The sequence below is a fragment of the Antechinus flavipes genome, chromosome 4 (genome assembly GCF_016432865.1).
Source record: "Antechinus flavipes isolate AdamAnt ecotype Samford, QLD, Australia chromosome 4, AdamAnt_v2, whole genome shotgun sequence".
NCBI classification, from domain to species: Eukaryota; Metazoa; Chordata; class Mammalia; order Dasyuromorphia; family Dasyuridae; genus Antechinus; species Antechinus flavipes.
In genome coordinates, this window is record NC_067401.1 from 363,857,880 (window position 1) to 363,883,659 (window position 25,780).

Genomic DNA, 25,780 nt, shown 5'->3' on the forward strand with positions numbered 1-25,780 from the left:
GTATATGTGCAAATATAGAATATAAAAGGGAATGGGGAAAAGTATACATCTGGAAATAGAATATGTGTATGTAAAGATACATGTATTATATATACATTTGCTTGTGTCTATATTTACACAGACATGTTTTAATAACACACATAAACATATACAGTGTCCCAAAAGTCTTAGTGTGGTTTTAGGCTTTAATTGCTTAAGCAAGTTTACAACTTTAATAGCTTGAAACTGCATCACAATTTTGGAGATAATATATGTGCCTGATATAATACCATATAATAAGATTGTCATTCTGTAGTTGAATAGCCAGACCAATCAGAGCAAATAAGAAATGTTCTTATGTGACTCACCCCTTCCATCATTCTTCTTCACACCTTGTATTTGATTTACTCACACCAAAGTTGCCTCACATTTTTAGCATTTGCAAAATAAAAAACAAAACAAACCCAGCTATAAGGCACATTGATAAGAGCACCTTCATCTTCTATGATAATCTATTGGTCAAGCAACTCAAATATACACACATTACATATACACTCATGCTCCTTTATATATGTAGGTAAATGTATGTGTGTGTTTATGAGTCGCTGATTATGAGTGGTTTTGATGAAATATGTCAGATTTCCATTTTGGGGGCAAGAACCAGTATGTCATGATTGTGTATGTCAGACACAGATTTTTGGGAGTAAGAGCAAGATAGAATGTACACATAATGAAAGCAGGGTGTTGGCAAAGGGATCTGGAGATGGGGACCAAATTGTGTGTATGTCTGACTGAGATTCTCAAACTGTAAGTCGGGGTGAAAAGGAGTTATGAGGAGAAAAAGTTTGAGAAGCCTCGGTGTATAACAGGAGGGAGCCACAGTGTTGCAGTGAATGAAGAGAATAGCTTCAAGAATTGGTCTGCATCCCTCTCATTGCTTTCTCCCTTCCCCATCTTTCCACACAGATTCTCAACTTCCAATGTAAGAAAAGTCTACATTACAAGCTCGCCCTGAAACAGGCTCAGTAGGAATTCTGCTAACAATACAGATTTGTTTTGATTCCTAAGTGACCCCTACCTACTCCACCCCCATCCTTTGCTAACACTGAAATGTTCTCACAGAATTTTATTCATATAATGTGGAGTCACTAGGCTCTGCAGAACATAATTAAGCATTTCTGCTTTTATTACTATTATCATTATCATAGCTTGAGGCTTATCTTTAAGTTCAAAATTAGAACTTCCCTAATATCACTCATGATAAACTCCATTTACCCATTGGTAAATTTCTAAATTCCTTCTTTCTGGTTTTTTTTTTCCTAGTTTTAGATTTTTTTTTTTTTTTTTTTTTTTTTTAGTATTAGAAATTGGAATTCTATTTCATTCATGGATTAGAAAGTCCAGTTGTCCTCCTAATAAGTAGATTTCTTTGTGAACTAGTTAGATTATTCTCTTCCCCTCTCATTCAATTTTCTGAGTCCTTGCTATTTTTTTTTCTTCTCCCCTCCTTTTCCTCAAAGTAAAAAAAAAAAAAAAAAAATGGCTTTCTCCCTTCTTTGTGCTTCTTCAGGAACTCTCTCCAAATCCACTGAGTCATTTACCTTTTTCATATGAAACTTCTCCTCCATTGATATATTTATGCTAAATCAGTATATTTTTCCTCCTTCATTCTCATGCTTTTTTTGTTCTTCTCTTACCCAAAAAAAAAAAAATCTATAAGAATTTGGAGGAATTTGTTTTTCCTATTTATTGACCATTGTGATCAATCCGGAGCCTTCTTTTCCAAAAGCCACTTTATAGCTTCATTGAATTTTCCAGCTGATCACTGGATATTTGGTTGCAAGGATCAGCCTGGAAATTATTTCTTTGATGTTTTCAAAGGCTGGGAAGAATTTTTTTTTTCTCTCTTTGAGTGCCATTGGGTTGCAGACTAAAGAATGTTACAGCTTGTAGGAGTTCCAATTAGAGCCAATTAGACCTTGTCAGACCTGCCAGGGCTCCAGAATGCCTTAGACAATTCAATCTGCTCTGCCAGAGTGGAAATTTGATTTTTCTTCAGGAGGGCTGGGAATCTTGCTATTTTATTGATATGGCTTGTTTCAGTAATATTCATGGGACTAGTACAGTCTAATGTATAGAAGAGTTCCAGATGTCCACCAAACATCATCACTTTAACTCAGGTTCCATTCATTTCACCAAATTAAATTCAACAAGCATTTTTTAGCATTTACTTTGTGCAAGGGACTGTACTAGGCATTAAGCACACAAAAATGAAATTTTAAAAGTGTTTACCCTTAAGAAGCTTACAAACAAATATGGGTAATGATATATCACACACTCATAGATATCTTTAAAAAATTAAAATATAAATGCAAAGAAAAATTTCAGGGTGCGACAAAAGGAAGCAAGTTATAAGTAATGATTTAAATATAGAGGCATTAAGGAAAACTGAGAGAGATGCTACTTGAAGTGGATTTTTGAAGAAAAAGGAAAGATTTTAGCACTCAGAAACAGTGGTAAGAGAGGTCATTATATCTGTAGCAGATAGACTGAAAAAAAAGGCACAGAAAGGAAGCAGGATGAGATTGAGGAAGAGAGCTTCACAGCTCAGATATGGGAAGATTGGTGATGTGATTGCCTTCAGTCACAGTATGTTAGAGAGAAATTGATTGGAGCTTTGAAGGTGTTAACCTAATGGACAAATCAGTAAGAGCTTGAGTTTGAATCAAGAAGTGAAGAAAATGACTACAGGAGAAGGACTTAGAAGCAAGGTTTATTGCAAGCATATTGCAGGGACAGGTGTCAACCAGTAGCCCCAAATGCAGTGAGTGCCATGCACTATAGGCTTTGGATAGACAGCCCAAACAGCCATGCATCACCACAGATCCCAGACTCCCCAGTGACTGGGAGCCCAGCAAGCACCATGAATAAACAACTAGGAATCTGCCCAAAGCAGCCAGGATCATGACCACAAATGCTGAGGGTCTTAAAGGCACCCTCCTACGGAAAGGGCTTTTATGGGAAATCTAACACAGTTGAGTTTGTTTGTTTTCCACTGTGGCTAGTTCTCACAGGGAACAGTTAAAAACAGAAAAACAAAAAATCTGTCTTTGCACAGAGCACTTGAAGAGTTATAGAGGATGAAGAAAGGAAAATAGTTGAGCCCAGGGCCAGCATCATATCTATCTCCTATTTTTTGGTAAGGGGGGAAAAAGATTAATTTTTGATAAATAGCAGCTTAAACAGAAATAGAACATTTGAATTATGTCCATAAGACTGATTTAAAAACTTAGACCTTTGGAATATTATTGTTCTGTAAGAAATGACTAGCAGGAGGATTTCAGAAAGGCCTGGAGAGACTTACATGAATTGATGCTGAGTGAAATGAGCAGGACAAGGAGATCATTATATACTTGAAAAACAATACTATATGATGAACAATACTGATGGACATGGCTATCTTCAGTAATGAGATGAACCAAATCAGTTCCATTTGTTCAATAATGAATAGAACCAGCTACACCCAGCAAAAGAACTCTGGGAGATGACTAAGAACCACTACATAGCATTTCCAATTCCTCTGTTTTTGTCCACCTGCATTTTTGATTTCCTTCTCAGGTCAATTTTACATTATTTCAAAGTCTGATTCTTCTTGTGCAGCAAAATAACTGTATGGAGTGTGTGTGTGTGTGTGTGTGTGTAATATTTAACATATACTTTAACATATTTAACATGTATTGGTCTACCTGCCATCTGTGGGAGAGGATGGGGAGAAGGAAAGGAAAAGTTGGAACAGAAGGTTTTGCAATTGTCAATGCTGAAAAATTATCCATGCATATATCTTGTAAATAAAAGGCTATAATTAAAATAAAAGAAAAACTTAGTCCTTTCAAGGTGACTTACCATTAATGTAATTACTGTCCTCATTTTCTAAGAGGACCAATGACATCATGAGATGATAGGTTAAGGACTTTGTGACTTAATCCTACCAGCAATGAGACTAGCACAAGGCTCCTTCCCCTTTCTATTTGCTTTCATGTCTTTGAAGAGCTTCAGTGGCAAGTGGGAAGGAGATTACTGAGACTAGCTTCATTGAGTATTCAGTCTTTAAACACTTGCCAAACTCTTTTTATTCTGCCTTGTTTAATCGATTATTAAACATTAATTAAGCACCTGCTATATAAGTAGCTAGATCTGGAATCAAGAACTGAGTTCAAATTCAGTCTCAGATACTTATTAGTATTGTGATCTGGCCTCATGATGCTGTAAGTCTCAGTTTCCTCTACTGTAAAATGAAAATAATCAGCACCTAATTCCTAGAGTTATTGTGAGGATCAAATGAAATATTTCTGAAGTACTTACCCAGTGCCTGACACATAATTGACATTTGATAAATGCTTGTTTCCCTCTTTCCTATATGCCAGGCATTGTACATAAAGCTGAGGGTACAAAAAAGTGAAACAGTCCCTTCTGTCAAGGAGCTTAAAAAGAGAAGAGACAAAATGTACACATATAAGAATATACAAAACACATACAAATCTTATGACATTTTTCCAGTTATAATGTGCTGTGTTGCCCTTATATTAGAGCAAAACATAAGTGTATAAGGAAGTTTAACATATAAGAGAAAATATAAGGAAATAAAATTCTTTTATTATAGATTTCATTGGATCTATAACCAGCTAGGGCATGGATCTTATATTATTGATTGTCTATTCTAGGAATATCCTTAGCCTGGCATTTTAGGCCTTCACTGTCTAACTCCAGGCTACTTTTCTGGCATTATGTCCTATTTGTCTGCTTAACACTCTCTCCATTCCAGCCAGATTTGATATTAGCTATTGTCCAGACAATTTTTCATCTTCAGTTCTTCCATGCCAAAAGCAGTCCCCATTGCCTGGACCCTTTCCCAGAGTCCCCTTTGCCTTGACTGGTCAAAAACCAGGCCTCCACATAATTTCCTGGATATTTCCAGATTATGCTATCTCCATACTCACCATCCTCCTGAACTCCTTGTCACTGGAATTCCCAGAATTCTGCCTCCATACATCGCTGGACTCTGATAAGTAAGTTTTTCATCTTATTTTGCCTGAAGGAGACCTCCACCCAAGTTTCCAGGCATCTCTAAACCGTGTTGCTCACATGTTCCTCTATTTCTTTCCATTTTCCAGCTATCCTTATGTGAGATCAACTGGCATTAGGATGCCCTGAGGACAAGGATGCTTGTATTTCCATTCCTGGTCCTTAGTACAGTACCTTACATATAGCAGATATTTAATAAATGCTGTTTATCATCTGTCTATAGAGGATTTTTGAGCAGCTCTCTCTTCTGTGTTCTCATCTGATAATGTGAGCTTTTTAAAGAGAAAGGCTGGTTTCTGTTTTGTCTTTGTATTCTTACAACTCCTAGCATGCTCCCTTGTAAAATGGTACATGATTAGTAAAGTCTTTTTGGGTTAGAAAAGACTTGGCTGTTTCCCTTCTTATTTTCATAGACAATACCCTCAATATGTACAAAAACTATGGTAACTGAGCTTTTCTACAATTAAGAAGGTTATCACATGGGTCAGTAGTAACTTACATCTAATTGTAGAATCACTTGCCTTTTTTATAATATTTTCTATGACTATTTTTATTCTTTGAAGATTTTTGACATATCTCAAAAATCATCTAATCATTTTTCCTGATTTTGTTTCTTGTATACCATTTCCATTTTCTCTGTGTGTGTGTACTATTTCCATTTATTTTCTTGTATACCATTATATTGTATAGCACATAATGACCAAAGATATAAGAGCCAAAATATGGAGAATTCATGATTATCAATAATGAGAGGTTACCTTGTAGAAAAGCTGGCAGGTTCCATTCCACTAATGTTTGTTATTCTCTCAATTTCATCTACTATTGGAGCATATTTGGGTCTCACAACAATCTTTCTTTAGGCGTCTCTCATGCTGAGCATGCTGAGAAACATGAATGAAACTTGTCAGAGAATTAGGACATTGTAGAACTAGGCACAAGGATAGGTTGTAAAAGCAAGAACTCTCTCTCTGCCTCCCCCACCGTTGGTGGCACAGCAGATGAAGAAAAGATGCTGGATGATAAGGCCCGTATACTCATATATTGCCAGAGTTCAGTGTTGTAGCTATGAGTCATGAGTTGGTGGGATAGAGTACAATGGAAAATATTACTTGATGTGTGTGGGAAAGACCAATAGTAAGACTTAATGCAGTAGTGTTTGAACTCTTCCTCTTTTGTCATTTTAATTGATGGATTGGTGGCTTGGAAGAAAAGGTGTGATACTGTTCACAAGTGTTTTGTGTCCAGCCAGCTCAAGCTTTGTTAGCTGCTAAACCCACATGGTATACACCAGAATGAAGAACATTCTTCTGTAGTGAAACTACAAAATCTCCAGATCTTTTCTTAGACCAAAGTTTCAGTTTAGGGACCCAGGACATTCATAATGACATTTAACTTACCTAAAATATTATCTATATCCCCAAATCCTCTCACACTATTGTACCATTTAATTGTCTTCTCTTAACTGCCTGTGTATTGTATATGATGAATTAGTAGGAGAAAAGAGGAAGAGGTACCTTCAGGAAAGCCAGAGAGTAGAGGAAAGGCTAGAACTTTAGGACTCAACATTTGGAAGGATTCTCCCTTCTTTTTTTCAAGATGGCTCCAGAAGATACTTTGCTAACCTTTAGAGCCCTAACCAAAAGAAAATAATAAATTAGTTTGTTTCCATAACTAATATTTAAAAGTTTACAAAGCCCTTTACTTATAACAACCCTGTAAAATTAGGTAATATAAGTATCGTACTACTTGACTTGCACCAATCATGCAGTAGTCAGAGTTGGGATTTGAACTCGGGTTTCTTTACTCCAAGTCTAGCACATTTTTCTACCATACCACAGCAATAAAAATAGATTTCTGTGCCTTCCTTGCCACATGAGCTAAAACAATCTGGCTAATTATTTGTACTTAAAATTAATGTCATAGGAGATTTAAAATGGTGGTTGCTCTTAGATTACAAACTAGTTAGAGAAGAATTGAGCAAAGGATGATAATATTTCTATAGGGCCTATTATTTAGATCTTGGTACATAGCTCCCCCTGTTGAAGATATTGAGAGCTCTGTGAAGAGTAGGTAACTACTTTTCAAATTTAAATTATATTGGTAAATTCACAGAAGTAGTTGGTAGCAATAAGTATTAGTTTTAAAGAGACAAATACTAAAACCATGAAATGAAGTCCTTTATGAAAAAACTGAGTACAGCTTCTAGGTATATTACAGCTAACCAGATGGTTAGCCTACTTTTTTTTAAAAAACGGTCTTACTGGTCTTTGTTCCCTGTAAATCATCTTTTAAAATAAACTTTCACCTAAGACTTTGAACTTCTTTTATTCTTACTCAGAAAGGATTGATCAGCACCTTGAATATAAATAAAAATTAAACCAGTACTTAAAGTTCACTATACACCTGCCCCAGTCTACCATTATTTTAACTGTTTCCAGTGTTCTGTGTCATCAGAACACTTACGCCCTCCAATATGGAAAAGAAAAAAAAAGGTTTCTTTTATAAGTCTTTTAAGACATTTACATAAAGCTATAAATCAAAGCCTTGACATGGAGAAGACGTTTTTTTTTCCTTTGTGCCTCAAAAATCAAAACAGTTTGTTTTTGCTTCCCTGATTACTTACTGATACCTTATTTATAGTGTTCTCACAGTGTTTGAATTTCCATCCCTTTATAGTATAGGCTCACTGCTAAGATAGTATTGGAAACTTTGTTTAGGTCAACTTCAGTGTTTGGGCTTACTTAGAATAGCAGTTTTGTTCCACCCAAGTATAGTTTTGCCCAACTGCCAATAAACCTCAATAAGTGAACCTTCCTTTGCATATAAACACCAAACAGTTGAACTGTTTACTGTTAAATATTTACAGTGAGGCATTAGGAACATTAAGAACTGGTTTTACAAGTTTCCAGGGTTCCATCAGATGCCTTTGAGAGAACTACTCTTCTTTTCAGTCATGCTGCCCTGCCTAAGCAGGAAGAGCTCAGCATTACCTTTAGTCTTTTATCCCCAAAGCATCTTTAAGCTTGTTTCCAAAATATTGGCTGCTTTTGTTTATTAATTTTATTTGACAAGTCTGAGAGATGAGCAAAAAACCAAATCTTTCTAGGAGCCCTGGTCTTGAATTAATTGATGCTAACTGGTGAACCAGAATTTACTTAACAACTTTAGATGTGGAGACTCACCTTCCTACCATCTTAGCTTTACACTTGTCTCTGAATTTACATGATATATTTATTCCAAAGCCAGCTCTGTTCTTTTTGGTTCAAGAAATGGTAATTGTATTACTAAATGGTAGGTGATATATTTTCTTCTGTGCCACAGTTGGTTAGTTCTTCTGGGATTGTATTGTTATGTATGAGTGAATGAATGAGACATTTATTAAATACAGACTATATACACTAGTGCCAGAAATACAAATAAAAAATTAAGAGAGCCCTGGGTATCAAGGAATTTACATTCTAATAAGACACATAACACATATTTAGCTACAAGTTAGATGCAAAGGTTCCATGAGCTGTAAAGTACAATGGAAAAGATGATAACATTACCTCTTTTGTGTATTTCTACTGATAAAATCACTAAATTTCTAGTGTTGAACCTTTTGACACTGGGCTGGCAGCACAGCTAATTGAAAGGCTCTATATAGAAAATGAAAAATAAGGGCTCCCAAGAAGTGGAGGTACTGAGAGAGAACATTCCTAGGCATGTGAGCCAGACAATACAGACAATATGGAAAATGCAAGATGAAATGTCATCATAAGGGATAGTGAGTAGGTCAAAATTGCTAGACTTTATAATGTATGAAGGGGCTATATGATTAATTCTATTTGGAATATAGATTGGAGCCAAGTCATAAAGGACTTTTAACTGACAAACAGATGAGTTTGTATTTCATCACAGTCAGTACATGATCATTGGAACTGATTGAGTAGGAGAGTGCCATTGTACTTCTTTGGCATCTGTGTGGAAGAGGCATTCAATGGGTATCCTCAGACCAAAGAGTCAGCTATTTTAGTACTTCTTTCATTTCCTCAATCCTATCTGGTTATTACTTATTGTTACACAGTGGATCAGGATCAGATAACATATGTGGCAAAGTGATTTTCTATCACTCCCTCTCCTACTCGGAGAACTGCACTGTCCCCAATCACTTCTCAAATCCACAATAAATTCATCTGTTTGGCATTTATACCACCTGTCCCCATTTTACCTCTCCAGCCTTCTTATACCTTTCTCTCCTTTTAGATAGTCTTTTTTTTTTTTTTATAGAGAATTCACACAGGGCAAGCACTAACAAGATAGTCAGAAAAAGCAATTCAAGGACACTCTCAAGGTCTCTTAAGAACTTTAGAATTAATGGAATGACATGGAAGACACTGGCATAGGACTGCCCAGCTTAGAGTGCTCTCATCAGAGAAGATGCTGTGCTTTGTGAGATAAACAGAATTGAATTAGCTCAGAAGAAATGCAAGATGCACAGAGTTAGAGAGTCTACCTCAAATGTTCATAGGAATTATTTGTGAACCATTTGTGGCAGAGCATTCCGAACTGGCATTGATCTGATCAGCCATAGCTAGATATATTTTAAGTTGACTCTAACATAGCATAGTGATGTTCTTTTGGTCACTTTGGAGCAATTAGATTGACCTTTTCCCTTATATGTAGCCCATTATCCTTTCCATGCCATCACACTGTCCTTTACCTCCACTTATTAAAATCCTAGATTCCCTTCAAGACAACTCAAGTACCACCTTCCCAGATGAAGTCTGTTCTGATCTTCTCAGACATTGATGCTTTCACAGGCAACTTGGAACATGGTGGAGAGAATGCTGGGTGCAGAGTCAGGAAGATGTTAGTTCAAATCCAGCCTTAGATGCTCACTAACTGTGTGACACTAGCAAACTTCTATTTGCCTCAGTTTCCTTACCTGTAAAATAGGGACAGTCATACTGGTGTTGTGAGTCTCATTTTTGTAATTGTTTCTTTTTTAATTCTTAGTACAGTTCCTACACATAGTAGGTACTATAAATGCTTATTCCCCTGCCCCCATTATCTTGTACTCATATCTATGCATATATATAATACACACATAAATTATACACATATACCTATATTATATCTTTATATGTGTTGTGTATTTGTTGTTGTCCATTTGTTTAAGACATGTCTCACTCTTCATGACTCCATTTGAGGTTTTCTTGGTAGAGATCCTGACGTGCTTTATAATTTCCTTCTCCAATTCATTTTACAGAAAAGGAAACTGAGGTAAACAGGATTAAGTGACTTGTCCAAGGTCACACAGCTTGTACATGTCTAAGTCCAGATTTGAACTCAGGCTTTCTTGACTCCAAGCCTAGCACTCTATCCACTGCACTACCTAGATGATGACTGAATGACTGAACACACATACATATATCTCTTTTCTCCCTAAGCTCCTTGAAGGCAGAAATTTTTATTTTTGTCTCTGTATACCCTGTATCTAGCACAGTACCTGGCACAGAGTAATACCAATTAGGATAGCTAGCATCTATTAAGAATCTGCTTTGTACTAGATACCATACTTTACAAGGATAATCTCATTTGATCATTATAATAACCCTGAAAAATAAGCACTATTATTAACCCCATTTTATAGTTGAGGGAACTGAACAAACAGAGATTAATTGACTTGCCCAGGAACATGCTCCTAGGAAGTCTCTGAGACTGAAATTTTTCTAAAATTCAGGAATTCCTGACTCCAGGATCAGAATCGTGTGTATACTGCACCACCAACTTACCTCATAAGAGAATATGTGTATGTACATATACATACATAGATATGTGTATATTTACATATAAAATGCCTACTTTATTAGCATGTATCTATTTTTGGTTCATAAAATATGGTCATTGGAGACTAGAAATTAATGAACTAATATTTATAAATCCCTCTTAAGTTCTTAGAAGAAAAGGACCAGATAATGTTATTACTGTTCCATTTTAGTCAGTTGGCTATCTTGCTCTCAAAAACATCATGATTTGATCTTTTTTTTCCTAACCTGTTCTAAAGATAAGATCTTTTCACTGCGATACGTGTTTTTGCCTATTTTAGGCACAGTTACATGTTTAATTGTTTGGGAGAAAGATAAAGAGGTAAGGCCAAGAAAGTTATTAAGCAGCCAAGTAGTGATTATCACAAATCTACCTGTATTCTGTTTGAGCTTACAAGAACTGGAAAGAAACCAGTTTCTTTAGGAAGGGCTTAGGCAGTTTTGGATTTTGCTAACCCTGGTTTGGTTTCTGTTTCAGCAATTCAAGTTGCCCTCGATAAGATTCTGTTTATTTTCATTTCTTCTCTTACCTTGATTAATATTATCGGGCACTGGCAAGTTCTGACTTGTAACAGAAGCACTTAAAGTGGAATGATATTTGTTTATAGGTAGTAAGGTTTTATTTTTCCCATTATACATACTAATAAGCAGCTGTGATCACAGAGTATTAATATCTTAAGAAACAAAAATAAACACTGCCTATCATTTTGGTAAAATTTGTGGCCTCACTTACCTTTTTACTTTTTTTTAATAGTATTTTATTTTTCCAAATATATGCAAAGTTATTTTCAACATTCATTTTTTGCAAAACTTTGTGTTCCAAATTTCTGTCTTCTTTCCCCCTTCCCCCTCCCCAAGATAGCAAACAATCCAATATAAGTTAAACATGTGCAGTTCTTCTAAACATATTTATAGATTCATCTTGCTGCACAAAAAAATTCAGATCAAAAGAGAAAAAAAATATAAGAAAAAAAAAAAAACCAAACACAAACAGCAACAAAATAAGTGAAACTACTATGCTGTGATCCAATCTCCATAGTTCTCTCTCTGGATGCAGATGGCACTTTCCAGAACATCTCTTCAGAATATTTATTTTAGTCCTACTTCCAAGAATAGAATTTTCAATTAGAAACTGTTTACATTGTCACTGTAGATTTAGTATGTAAAGACATTAAGATGTTTAAAAAGAAAGGGTATGGTTTACCTAGTTTTGAACCTAAGACCTTTTGCCTGTTAGATGAATGCCAGAGAAACATGAATGTCACATTATCTCTCCCTTCCTACAAAATATTAACCTGTCTCTTTGCTGGAGCATCCATATATTTTAAAGCATCATAGAATTTTTAAATAGGAGGGGCCATGAATTCCCTGAATAGATCTAGTCATTTGACAATAATTTCTTGGGGCTCCAGCCAAGTACCTCTTCACCACTGGTCACAATCTTAGCCACAATCCAACCAAGTTGTTTTTGTTATGTGTTTACCTTGAAAGCTAGAGCAAAGCATTTCTTTGTTTGCTTTATTGTGTCCTGGTGTTTCAGAAGTAGCTAGCTCCCCATGACCCTATTTTGGGGTCTTCTTGTTAACAATATTGGAGTGCTACACCATTTTATAGATTAAGGTTAAATGACTTGTCACATAACTAACAAGTGTTTGAGGTCAAATCTGAATTCAGATCTTCCTGACTCCAGGTCTACTGCTCTATCTACAACACTACCTAGCTGCCTTATTTGCCGTAAGCAAGGATTAAAAATCACCTTCCAGTTGTGTTAGAGAGAATGAACTCCCTATATGTATTTTTGACTTATTACAAAAGAAATACTTCTATGCCACAGAGAGCAGTATTTTCTCATATGCATTTACAAAAAGTAGCATTATAAAGCATACATCGTGATATACCTTAGTGTGTGACTTACCCTTATCTTCTCATCTCAGCTCTGGCTATTATTAAAGAAATCTTTGGAGTGACTTTCTAGGATATCTTGTCTAACCTGAAATAGTTACTGAAATAAGAATCCCTTCTACGGTATGCCCAATTCCTGGTCACTTGGCCTTCTCTTGAAAGTCTGTGTGAGGAGATGCCAACTGTCTCTGGAGGTGGCCCATTCCACTTTAGGATGTCTCTTTTAAGATCTTTTTCACTCATATCAAGCCTCTTTGGAATTTCCATCTGTTGCTCCTAGTATCTGCCCTGTGGGACCAAGAAGAGCAAATATAATCCACTTGCCATAGGACAGCCCTTCAAATATTGGAAGACTAAGCCTTGGCTTCTACATACTAAACATTTTCAGTCCATGAACTAATCCTCATGGGACAGCTAGGCAGTGCAATGAATAGAGGGCCAGGCTTGGAGTCAGGAAGACCAGAGTTCAAATCTACTCTCAAACATTAGCTGTGTGCCTCTGAGCAAATAACAATATCTGTCCCAGTTTCTTTGTCTATAAAATGAAAATAATAATAGCACCTGCTTTCCAGGATGATTGTGAGTATAACATGATATAATATTTTTGCTTTGCAAACTTTAAAGTACCGTATGATTTCATTATTGTTATTATTAACATGAACTCAAGACCCTTAACCAGCCTGGTCATTGTCCTCTGTTTGCATTCTAGTTTATCAATGTCCTTCCTACTTAATTAATGAAAAAGCATTTTCATTGATCATGTTTCATAGTTTTAGAACATGAGGTTCAGGGAAAGGAGAATACGTGAATTGCAGCAAGGCAGTTGGACAAGCTATGGAGGAAATGGCCAGAGAGAATAAAGCTTATAACTGTCTTGAAATAGTGGTCTTGGATAGGTGATCATCAGGCAGGTGAGTGAGGTCAGGGGTGGAAAATTTTCCACTATATAGTCTCTAGTTTGGATGGCAAAGTGATTAGTGAACTTATGGAAAAGATGTCTGGAGAGTAGAAAATAAAGTGATGAATGATAGGAGCCTTCTTGAAATAGCTGTCTGAGAGAAGCAATCACCAATCAGGACAGTGGGGCCCCAAGGCAGCAGTTCTTTTCTAAAGTAGTATCATTACTGTTTGTTACCAGCCCAGTGCTACATAATAACTCCTTATCTTATATTTGTGGCATAATCTCATGTTTTTCTTGTGTTCCTCTTGGCTCATAAAATAAAAGCTGGTATCTTCCACTTCTTCCTAGAATACAAATCTACTATTTGCAAAACACTGAACTATCATTTATATTTGTTATTCTTTGCAACAGCACTCAGCAATGGAGCATGTAGAAAGGTGAAAAGTTTGTCCAAATTCACATAAGTCAGTGACAGAGCCATAAAAAAACCATATCTTTGAAAATAAGCATTAATCAATAGTATACATATTTCAGTAGCTAGAGCTAGAGCACTCTGTCTTTTTTTTTTTTTTTTTTTTTTTTTTTAGCACTCTGAGATACAAAAAGATCATAGCATTTAAATCTAAAGTAACCTTAGAGGTAGGCCGACTCCTTCATCCTGCAGCTGCCAAAACTAATCCAAAGAGTTTAAGACACTACCTAAAGTCAATCAGGTATTAAATTAAAAGAGCTAAGATAAAAGCCCAAAAGTCCTCTGTTTCCAAAGCCAATGATTTTTTCCACCACATCATAACCTTAAATGACTTAGATATAATTGGCCCATAATGTTAACATGCTCAGATTCCTGAAACAATTTGGAAAGCCCAGGATCAGGAATATGAAATCTTATCTAGAATATTGCCTCTCCTAAGCCTGTTTTCTGGCTGTAAAGAAATTGCCCAAATGACTAATAAGTAACACTTTTAGTGTCTTGTATATGAGGACCAACCTAAATTTAGAGAGAACTATAAAACTGTTAGTACCAAGTGATTAAATTTTTGGTCATATCTGTTGACCCTTGTAGACCATCTACTAAGAGGTTGTGATCTGTATTATTAGTAGGTAGAATGTAAACACCAATGAAATCACAAAGCCATTTCTGAACAACTTGTTTGGAAAACCCATAGTCATGAGTTTAAAACTTTATCTAGGATATTGTATTTTAATCTTATTTTTTTGGCTTTAGTGAAATTCATGCCTGGTGACTAATAAGTAATGCTCATATTGCACATGAGTACTTCAAAGATTTGTGAGTTCATTAGACAAACTTGGTAGGATCTTCCACAGTTGATATTCACTCTACTTTGTTAGACTTTGAGTATCTATGATCACCATGATAACTTTACTGAAGAATTGTAAAATTAGACAATATATGCACATTTTTTCATATTTCTATAAAAATGTGTGTACCAAACTGAGTGCACTTTGCAGAGTAGAGCATATATACTGATCTTTACAAAGCGGAAATCTGGCTCTTAGTCTTCATTTAGTTATTAGCTCTGGTCTAATTTGAGGGTGTGTCAGGCTGATAGTCGATCTATGCCTGCAGTCAGCAACTGGTTTGTTATTACTTCCATTTGATTCAGGTGACTCCAGAACCACTAGCAGATGGGTGATATTTAACAGCCTTTACAGTTGGATTAAATACAGGTGAACAACACTTTATAAACCCCTAAGACATAAAAACCTGATGAGAACATGTGAAAAGGTGGGGGGGAGGTTTTGTAAATTGAAGCACACTATGATGTGTATATTTGGCTTCATCTTTGCACAGTGCCTGGAACATTGTAAGCACCTAATAAATGCTTTATCATTCATCATTCAACTGTTATTAAATGTTGGCATATTGCATCAAAAAACTACAAGAAAAGTTTGACATTGAGAGTGAAGGTATTTATAACACCATAGTGCTTAACTCCTTGCTATTTAGACATGACTCATAGACATTAACTTGGGTTGAAAAAAAGTGGAATATATTATATTGAGAAGTGTTTATTGAATAATTCTGGAAATGAAATGGTAATCCTCTTCATGAGATTAATAAAATGGTCCAAGAAATAACTAAACAAGAATATGGTGCCTAGAAAAATTAGCTTTCAACAAACAACCTGGCAAGATAGACTCATCTGTCTTGCATCTGTCTTAATAGCATTAGTGAGGCCCGATTTGCAATGGGAATTCAAGGAAGTATTGTGAGAGATGTTGATCATTTCCCCCTATGCTGACTGTGTGGGCAAGCATTATGATGTAGCTCAGTTTCAAGTAGTGTACTTAAATGATATGTATTACATCCATTTCTAAAGACTTATTCTAACACATTCTAAGAAGGTGATTTATAGTCTTATAGTCACTTCCACAATTTTGTCTTTCCTAATGCCACTTGTTTCTGGATCTGAATCAATTTTTTTCTGAGAAGAAAATGGTATTTCTCCATCTAGCTTGCAAATTTATACCCTTAATCCCAGTCTTGTAGTACCTAAAAAGTGTTGGCCAGCCCAAGATTCCAAGTTTTAACTTTATCAAGAGTAGTGTGCTGCCAACCCCATTTTTTTTTACTCCTAAAAAATTCATGCCCAGATGTCATAATATTCTTATAAAGTGTTCTTCTGACATTGCTAATATGACTACTTTTTAATATCCTTTTCCTCGATAGCTTAGATAGATTTCATATGTATATACATGTAAATATATGAGAAGCATATATGTGTGTGTATATGTATATGTGTGTGTGTTTAACCTTTCATTGCTTACAAAAGAGGTCTTAAAATGGTTTAATAATATTTTCTAAATTTGATAAAAAATAACATTGGATCTGTTCTTTTATGTTTAATAGTTTCTCAGCAGTGGTAACCTGTTTTGTAAGCTGAATTCAGCATAATCTTTAAGTTAAAAGTTAAGTAATTTGTTTTCCTTAAAATAAGGCTTGCAAGGTAATAAATTAAAATTTTATATACAGAATTCTAATTAATTTATATTCTTAGATCAACTCTACTGTGATATGAGTTTATGGCACATTCCTGGTTTGCTAGTTGTTTTTTAAAATGTGTTTTATATATTTTCTGTTTAGTCATTGCTAGACTTTGTTTCTTGCCAGTGAGAAAGGTGGTGATTACAGGAGAACTTTTCTTTAAAAGTCCCCCAATTTTCCCCAAAACTGTTTAATCTCCATTGAACCACTATAGTGCTTTGTACTTCCTTGTTACATCTTGAGCTTATAGCTTGTTTCTAGGTTTTTGTGTTACTTTTTATTTTCCTTGCTTGATTATATGTTTCCTGAAGACAGAAATGGTGTCTTCTTCACAATTCTGAGCACAGTTCCTCACACACAGTAGATGTTCAAGGAATTTTAATAAAAGTGAATTATTGTAAAACAATTCTATCATCACTTAGGCAAATAAGGGAAAATGACTTGCCCAGAGACATACAGCTGTTAAATGTCTGAAGCTAGATTTGACACAGGAAGATAAATCTTCCAGATTCCAAGCTCAGTGCTCCAACCACTGCACCACCTTGCTACCCCACAGTATGCATAAAGGGAAGTAATATGCAATTAGCTTGAAAAAGTAGTTTGGGAACAAGTCATGAAAGGATTTAAATGTCAAAATTTCTATTGATCCAAGAGGTAATAGGGAACCACAGGAATTTACTGAATAAGAAACTGGGCTTTGGGGCAAATCAATTTGGCAGATATGTGAAACCTGGCTTGAGTAAAGAAAGAGTTGAGATAAGGGAAACAATTAGGAGACTATTATAGTAGTCCCAGTAAGATGTTATGAAGATCTCATCGAGGGCAGAGAGAAGAGACTGTGTACATATAGAAAGAAGAGTAGATGAGGAAAATGTTGTAAAAGGAGAAGTGACAAGACTTAGCAAGAGACTGGCTCTGTGGGATGAATGAAAGTTACAGATACATGTGAGGTTTCCAATCTGATTTACTTAGAAGGATAGTGACTCAACAAAATAGTGAAGTTTGGAACAGCCAGCGTAGGTTCACTGGAAAGGTTATAAATTTTGATTTTAGATATGTTCAACTTGAGAAATCTGGAGGGGTAAAAAGGGAGAGAGCTGAGAGAGAGCAGTGTCACGGAATTCCAGAGACGAGGATCCTGCAATGAAATCAAGAAGAATGAGTGAACAATGTGAATAGTTCTAAAGACCTGGCATTTAAGCCATCTTTAGTAACTTTGGGGTTAACATTTCTAATTAATGAAGGTGCAAGCCAGATTGCAAAGGAGTGAGAAATGAGTAAAAGGAAAAGTGAAGGCAATGAATATGGAAATACTTTTCTTATAATTTGGCTGTGAAAGGGAGAAGAAATGTAGATGGTGTATTAGAGTCTGGTAATAGGTGTTTTTTTGTTTTGTTTTGTTTTATTTTGTTTTTAAGGATTGGAAAGAATAGGGTGTGTTTATAGCCAGAAGCAAAGGAATCTATCAATAGGGAAGGACTAGAAGCTTTCTCAATTCCACTAATCTTTGGTTCTCTTCATTATAAAAAATAGCTACTTTTCCCAAGCAGTGTTTCTCAGTCATTTCCTCTCTTGCCTCTCGAACAAGCATCATTAGAGCACATACTATAGGAGCTCTCTCAGAAGAGGAGTCACCAGCCTGAATCTATGGGGACACAGATGAGGCAATCTTTCCTAGAACCTGTTTCATACTTTTCCTGAGTGCCATTGACTTTCCTCCTAATTCAGCAAGTTCACTGGAGATCTTGAGACAGACACTTAATGTTATTGCCATTATAATCATTAGCCCATTTTGAACTTCTTTCTTATTCTTGCCATAGCACCCTATAAAACCATCTCACAACTGATCCTCTGCAAATTCTGTCCTTGACCCTGATTTAACTCATAATCTGTGTTCCTGATCAGCTTTAAGCTTTTGTTTTCTTGTTCATGGAACCATACTGATCTTTTTCTATTTATCTAGCCCCAATCCCATTTTACCTTTTCTACTATTAGTCTTTTCCAATTACATATGAATGGTTCTGCTGATTCCCATTCTAAAAACTTTCCAGTGCAACCATACTACTACATGCTTTTTTTCTCCCTCCTTACTATACAAATTGTAACAGTTCTGTAATAGTTATTAATTCCAGGATTACAGTTTCCTTTTCCAAAGGGCAGTGGTCTACTCCATATGTTAATTGTTTCAAAGCAGCTTGTAACTTCCTTTTCCTCATCTGACACTTCTATCTCTGTCATGTGAACTATTCCCTATTAAATGCTTGCTCAAACATTTTTGCAATAAGTGTACTAGCCATTTGGGATAATTCTTAGGTTCTTCCCAAATCCACCCCTCAGTCAGTCAAGTTCAGACCTACAATCAACATTCTCTACCTTGTGATGTTTCAGGATCAGGGATAACTTATAAGAGCATAAAGTATGTGGAAGGTATTAATAAGAAATAAAACTAGAAAATGTGGAGTACAGAGAAATAAAAAAGTATCAGAATCAGTCATAAAGCCCAAAAGACCTAATTCTGCTTTTAACACAGTCAAATTTTCTAGTCTTGGAAGATCTTTTTATTTTTGTCAGGTTGTAGAGCAGACCTGTTTGGAACACATTATCAACATGTCGTGCCAGGATTTATGCAGATTGATTTATAATTTCAAAATAAGGACAAATTTGTTTCATGTGTCTTTTCAATAGCTCACCCATGTTGATTCCAGAGCTGTGCACCTTGGTTCTCTCTTTGTCCGGGGCCTTACCAATTTGATTCTGGCCAACAGTGCCTGTGGGTTTCCATTCAGAATGGATGATTTGATGGCTTGGAAGATGTTTGATGGAAAACTTTTTCAACAGAAGTACCAGCAGTCACACAGAGGCTGTTCTGTGGAGGAACTTCTAGAAGGCAATGTAAGTTCATACATCTCTTATGTTAGAATACATGCTCCAGAAGGCTTTCAGAATGATTGATTGATATTTTATTCTTGCATTATTGATATTTTAAGGTACTTAAAAAAAAAAAAACCTCACAGTCTTTTATCTGGATGTAACAATAGGTATTAGCCCCTTAATTTTAAGGTATTTCTCCCACTTGAATGTGTAGTATAAATATCTTATTTTATAAATGGAGAAACCAAGAATCAGACATCATCTTATAAAGCAAGTTTTCTTATCTATATTATCTTATTTGGTTGGCACAATCATATTGTGACATGTATTCATATTAATTTATAAATGAATGAAATTAGGTTACCTCCTTAGAGGTTAAGTAGTGTCATCTGTTCCATTTTATTTCATATTCCTTTAGGAAAACAAACACGTATTAAAAACATCTATTTTAAGAAAAATTATATTCCTTAGCTTTAAAATATATACTGTTTTATTTTTTTTAATATCATTGCTACTATAAAATGTATCATTTCATAAAAATCAGAAGTATGGAATGCATATCTTTGATAACTTCTGCCATAATATTTAAATAATATTCAAGACATTAAAAATAATGTTGTTGGGCAGGGTGAATGGTACTCATCGATCTTTGTAATATTTAGACATTTTCAAGTATTTTAAGTTCCTCCTTTTTAGCAAAAAAAAAAAAAAAATGCTACATGTAACTCCGTTGCAGTATCCAGTATAAACAAACTCACTTTTGGAGAAGTTACTTATTACTTGAAAAGATTCCCTACAGTTTACAAGTTTAATTGGGAATCTTGACAGCAATCTTAAGTAGTTATTCATTGCTGCTATTTCAACTTTCTAAGTCCAATTGGTATGTGTTTCCTGGTGGAAGACTTTCAAATTAGGCCTTAAAGAAGGGACAATATTGTAGGACAGTGTTATCAGTACTGATACAAAGGTCCGGGATTATATGTTCTCACTATTATATCATTAGCACATCTTGGCATGATCCTAGGAAATAATTGGTAGTTCACTTCTGGGTCTGCTTCTACTGTCTGTGACATTCATGAGTCCTTTAATATACCTGCAATTCAGAAGCTTTAGGATGATGAGCTGTATGCAATTTTTAGATGTCCAGGTGGGAGCAATCTGAATTATCAACAATACAGTGAGGAGGAATGCATTATCATAATTATAGTAATTGAAAATGCTTGATAAAGAAATTATTTATTTCATACTGCATAGAAAGCAAATTTGAGTCAGGAAGACTTGTCCTCATTTCCCACTAATAACAGATTCTGGTTCTGAGACCTGAGACCAGGGAAGTCACTTCCTTTCTCCCTGCCTCCAGACCACTCTTTTCAGCTATAAGGTACAGGGCAAGCATGGATCTGCATGGTTAGAAAGAGTTCTCAAAACCAATAAATAGGGATTGTAGATCCCAGGATTCATAGTAGTAAGGGTGGAACAAAGGCCATCTTATCTAGTCATCCTCTTAGACAGGTGAAGAAACTGAGGCCCGTAGAATTTGAGTGAATTGTCCAGTGTCACATAGGTAATAAGTCTCAGAATTATGCCCTTTGACTCAAGGCCAGTGCTTTTTCTTCTGGATCCAGTCATAAAAAGTAGAGGAAGGGAATTTCTATGTAATTTGATTTTTCCTAAAACATAATGACAAAAGCTAAAGACTGTGCTTTGTTCATTTTGCAAAGTAAGAGATTCTTATTATTAAGGCATTGATTGTGCTACCAAATTAGCTAGTCTTGAATATTTTTAATTTATTTAATAAGAATTTATGAGCACCTACTAATATATAAAACACTTTGAAAGAAACAACTTTTCCTTGAATCTTATCACTTTTTTTTTTAAATATCAGATCTATGATTTCTTTGATTCAGGGAACTAGGTAAGGAAGCTTACTGTCTCTCAGTATAAGAAACTTCATTTTTGCCACTGGTTATAAGTAATTTGTGTTAGAATACATCTCAGTTTTATTGTGGAAATGTCTTTCCATTCAAACTCTATATCCTATATTTTAGCTGCCCAGTTGCTTACTTCCATTTCCTTCAATCTACCATCACTCAAAAAGCTCAACCGAACACTACCTACCCTTTTCACTGTTCAATTTCTGCTGTATAAGCAACAAATTTGCTTTCATCTTAAATCTTTTCTTATTACTTCCTTCTTCTGGATCTCACAGAGACCTGGCTTCCTCCTGACAACACAACCTCGCTGGCTACCCATTCTAGCACTCATTCCCCTTGAATCAGAAGTTAAGGTGAAAGAGTTAGAATACTCCTTGCTTCCCACTGTCACTTCCAGATTCTGCCTCTACCACGGTCACTCTCTTTCTTCAGGGTTCATGTATCTGGCTCTCAGACTTACTGACAAAGGAAAGGGACAGTCTATAGAAATCAGTTGACAGTATTTTGATTGTATAGTAGATATGAATTGCATGATACTGAAAAAAATCACAAATGGTACCGACTTGGGATCACCATAAGTTTATGTTACATAACCTCAGGTTGGCCTTCACTGCTTCTAGATGAACCTTTTATATATGCCCAATTAACTCACTGTCCCATTCACCACAGCATCTTCTCCAGACCTTTTCATCCTTCCTCAAATCTCTCTCATGACTCTCCCTTCCACCACTTCCTCAGAAAAGAACCTTGCTTCATTTTATTGAAAAAAAATTGAGGTCATTTGCCAAAAGATCTCTCTCTTCTGCCTCCCTATCTCCTATCACTCATACCTTCTGTCACTATCTCTTTCTTCACTCTTGTCTCACATGAAGAAGTGGCCCTTTCTTGTCCAAAGTAAACCTCTCTCACTGCTTGCACAAGTGATTCCATTCTATCATCTCTTCCAGCAGATTTCCCCCTCTATCATCTCCACTTTCTCACTTTTCTTCAATCTCTCTCTCTATTGACTGCTTCCTCCTGTCTACAAACATGCTCGTGTCTTTCCCATTCTCAAAAAATCCTCATCTGATCCTTTCATCCCGAACCATCCCATATCTTTTCTATCTTTTGTTGCTAAACTCCTTGAAGAGACCACCTAGAAGGAGTTTTTCTATTTACTCTCCTTTCATTCTTTTCTTAATTCTCTATAGTCTTGTTTCTGGTATCATCATTAAACTGAAACTGCTCTTTCCAAAATTACCAATAATCTTTTTTATAATAGCTTTTTATTTTTCAAAATAAATGCAAAGATAGCTTTCAACATTCACCTTTGCAAAACCTTGTGTTCCAAATTTTTTCTCCCTCTCCCCATCTGGCTCCTCCTCTAAACAGCATTATATATCCCCAGGTTAAACATGTGCAGTTCTTCTAAACATATTTCCACATTTATCATGTTGCACAAGAAAAATCAGATTAGAGGGGGGGAAAATGAGAAAGTAAGAAGCAAGCAAGCAAACAACAATAAGAAAGATGAAAATACTGATAATGTCATCCACATTCAGTTCCCATAGTCCTCTCTCTGGATGCAGGTGGTTCTGTTCATCACAAGTCTATTAGAATTGGCCTGAATCGCCTCACTATTGAAAAGAGCTAAGTTCATCACAGTTGATCATTTTGTTGCTGTATACAATGTTCTCTTGGTTCTACTCACTACATGTAGCATCAGTTCATGTAAGTCTTTTTGAAATCATCCTGTTACATACTTTGACATATTTAACATGTGTTGTTCTACCTGCCATCTAAGGGAGGGGAAGGACGGGAAAAGTTGTGCAACAGAAAGTCTTGCAAGGGTCAGTGCTGAAAAATTACCCATGCATATGTCTTGTAAATAAAAAGCTATAATTTAAAAAAATAATAAATCATTCTGTTAATTATTTCTTATAAAACAATAATTATTCATTACATTGAGTGGATGCCCATCATTTTCCTGTTCCTTGTCACTACAAAAAGGGTTATTACAAAGGGTTATTTTTGAACATCTGGGTCCTTTTCTATAATCTCTTTAGTGTATATAGACCCAGTAGAGATATGACTGGATCACAGAGTATATGCACTATTTGATAACCCTGTGGACATAGTTCCAAATTTTTCTCCAGAAAGGTTAAATCAGTTCACAACTCCACAAAAAATGTATTCATGTCCCAGTTTTCCGACATTGCCTACCTTTATCATTATCTTTTCCTGTCATCTTAACCAATCTGAGAGATGGGAAGTGATACCTCAGAGTTATCTTAATTTTCATTTTTCTACTCAATAGTGACTTAGAGCATTTTTTCAAATTACTAGAAATGGCTTTAATTTCATCTGAAAATTGTTTATTCATATCCTTTGACCATTTATCATGCTTATAAATTTGAGTCAATTCTTATTATTTTTTAAAAGGAGTTTAGCAACAAAAGGTAGGAGAGATATGGGATGATTGGGAATGGAAGGATCAGGTGAGGATTTTTTGAGGATAGGAAAGACATGGGCTTGTTTGCAAGCAGGAGGAAGCAGTCAGTAAAGAGAGAGAGAGATTGAAGAATGTTGAGAGAGTAGAGATGATAGAGGAGAAAAATCTGCTGGAGGAGATGATGTGGAATGGGATCATTTGTACAGTAAAATATATATTTAAACTTTAAATGTCCTTTATCAGACCAATAATCATTTAATTGCCAATTCCAAAGGCCCTTTCTTCCTTTTCATCCTCCTCCTTTTCTCAGTCTTCTTCTTCTCCTCCTCTTTTTTTCTCTTGGGGCTTTTTAAATTTTTAAATACAATTTTATTTTATTTCAATTCTGAATTCTCTTCCTCTTTCCTTACCTTCCCTATCCTTTGAGAAGAAAAACCATTACAAATATATTTAGTCATACAAAACAAATTCTTACTTTGGGAAGGAGAGTGAAGGAAAGAGGGAACAAAGGAATGAAAAAAGGAAAGAAAACTGCATAGGATGAATACAGAGAGGCTTGGAGAGACTTACATGAACTGATGCTAAGTGAAATGAGCAGAACCAGGAAATCACTTTGCACTTCAACAACAATATTGTATGAGGATGTATTCTGATGGAAGTGGATTTCTTTGACAAAGACTCAGTTCCAATTGATAAATGATGGACAGAAGCAGCTACGCCCAAAGAAAGAACACTGGGAAACGAATGTGAACTATTTGCATTTTTGTTTTTTCTTTCCGAGTTGTTTTTACCTTCTGAATCCAATTCTCCCTGTGCAACAAAAGAACTGCTCAGTTCTGCAAACATATATTGTATCTAGGATATACTGCAATATATCTAACATATATAGGACTGCTTGCCATCTCGGGAAGGGGGTGAAAGAAGGGAGGGGAAAAATCGGAACAGAAGCGAGTGCAAGGGATAATGTTGTAAAAAAATTACCCTGGCATGGATTCTGTCAATATAAAGTTATTATAAGATAAAATAAAATATTAAAGAAAAAAAAGGAAAAAAAAGAAAACTGCATATAATGTTCTTTTGGTTCTGCTCATTTTACTTTGCAATAGTTCATACAAGGCTTTACAGGTTTCTCTGAAACCTTACCCTTTATCGTTTCTTACAACACAATAGTATTTCATCACATTCATAAATCATAATTTATTCAACTGTTCCCCAATTGATAGGCATCGCCTTGGTTTCCAATTCTGTTCTACCACAAAAATAGCTGTTGTAAAAAAATTTGTACATATGGTTTCATTTCTTCTTTATTCAATCTCTTTTGGTATAGATCTAATATACTAGATCAGAGTATACGGAAGTGAATAACTTTTTGGGTGTAGTTCCAAACTGTTTTCCAGAATGATTGGATTAGTTCACAGCTCCATTAGAGCATTGTAGTACCTGCTGTCCCACAGTCCCCCTCCAGCTTTTGTCATTTTCCTTTTTGTCAGCTTTGACAATCTTGTGGGTACCTCATTTTTCTCTAATTATTCATCATTTGGAGCATATTTTCATGTGACTAGTAGTCCAGATTGATAGTCTGTGATGACCCTCGCTAGCACCCCAGACACCCCAGAATCAGCCTGAATCAGGATAAGCAAAAGTCCTTAGTCTTTTTTCTTGGTCTTAGACACAGGATTGAACAGGATGGAAGCAGAATCTCTGCAACCGCCTTCTCCCTTATCTACGGCCAAAGTGGTTCTGGCTTATCTTATTCCACTCCCTAGTCCCTCCTACAGTCCTCTGTATACACCAGTCATTGAGCCAGCACAGGATAGTGGCAAGGACCATTTTCCAAGCATATACCCATAAAGTATTGTCCAA

The 25,780-nt window shown here is 35.6% G+C and overlaps 1 protein-coding gene across 2 annotated transcripts in view; it reads left to right on the forward strand.

The window, feature by feature from the left end:
* The window catches only part of FAM120B (family with sequence similarity 120B), a 109,386-nt gene that overhangs the window by 61,274 nt on the left and 22,332 nt on the right, over nucleotides 1–25,780 (forward strand). For both annotated transcript variants that reach the window (XM_051998192.1, XM_051998193.1), the window contains one exon: nucleotides 19,367–19,573. In XM_051998192.1, the coding sequence (XP_051854152.1) occupies nucleotides 19,367–19,573 (207 nt within the window). The remainder of the gene's footprint in view (nucleotides 1–19,366; nucleotides 19,574–25,780) is intronic.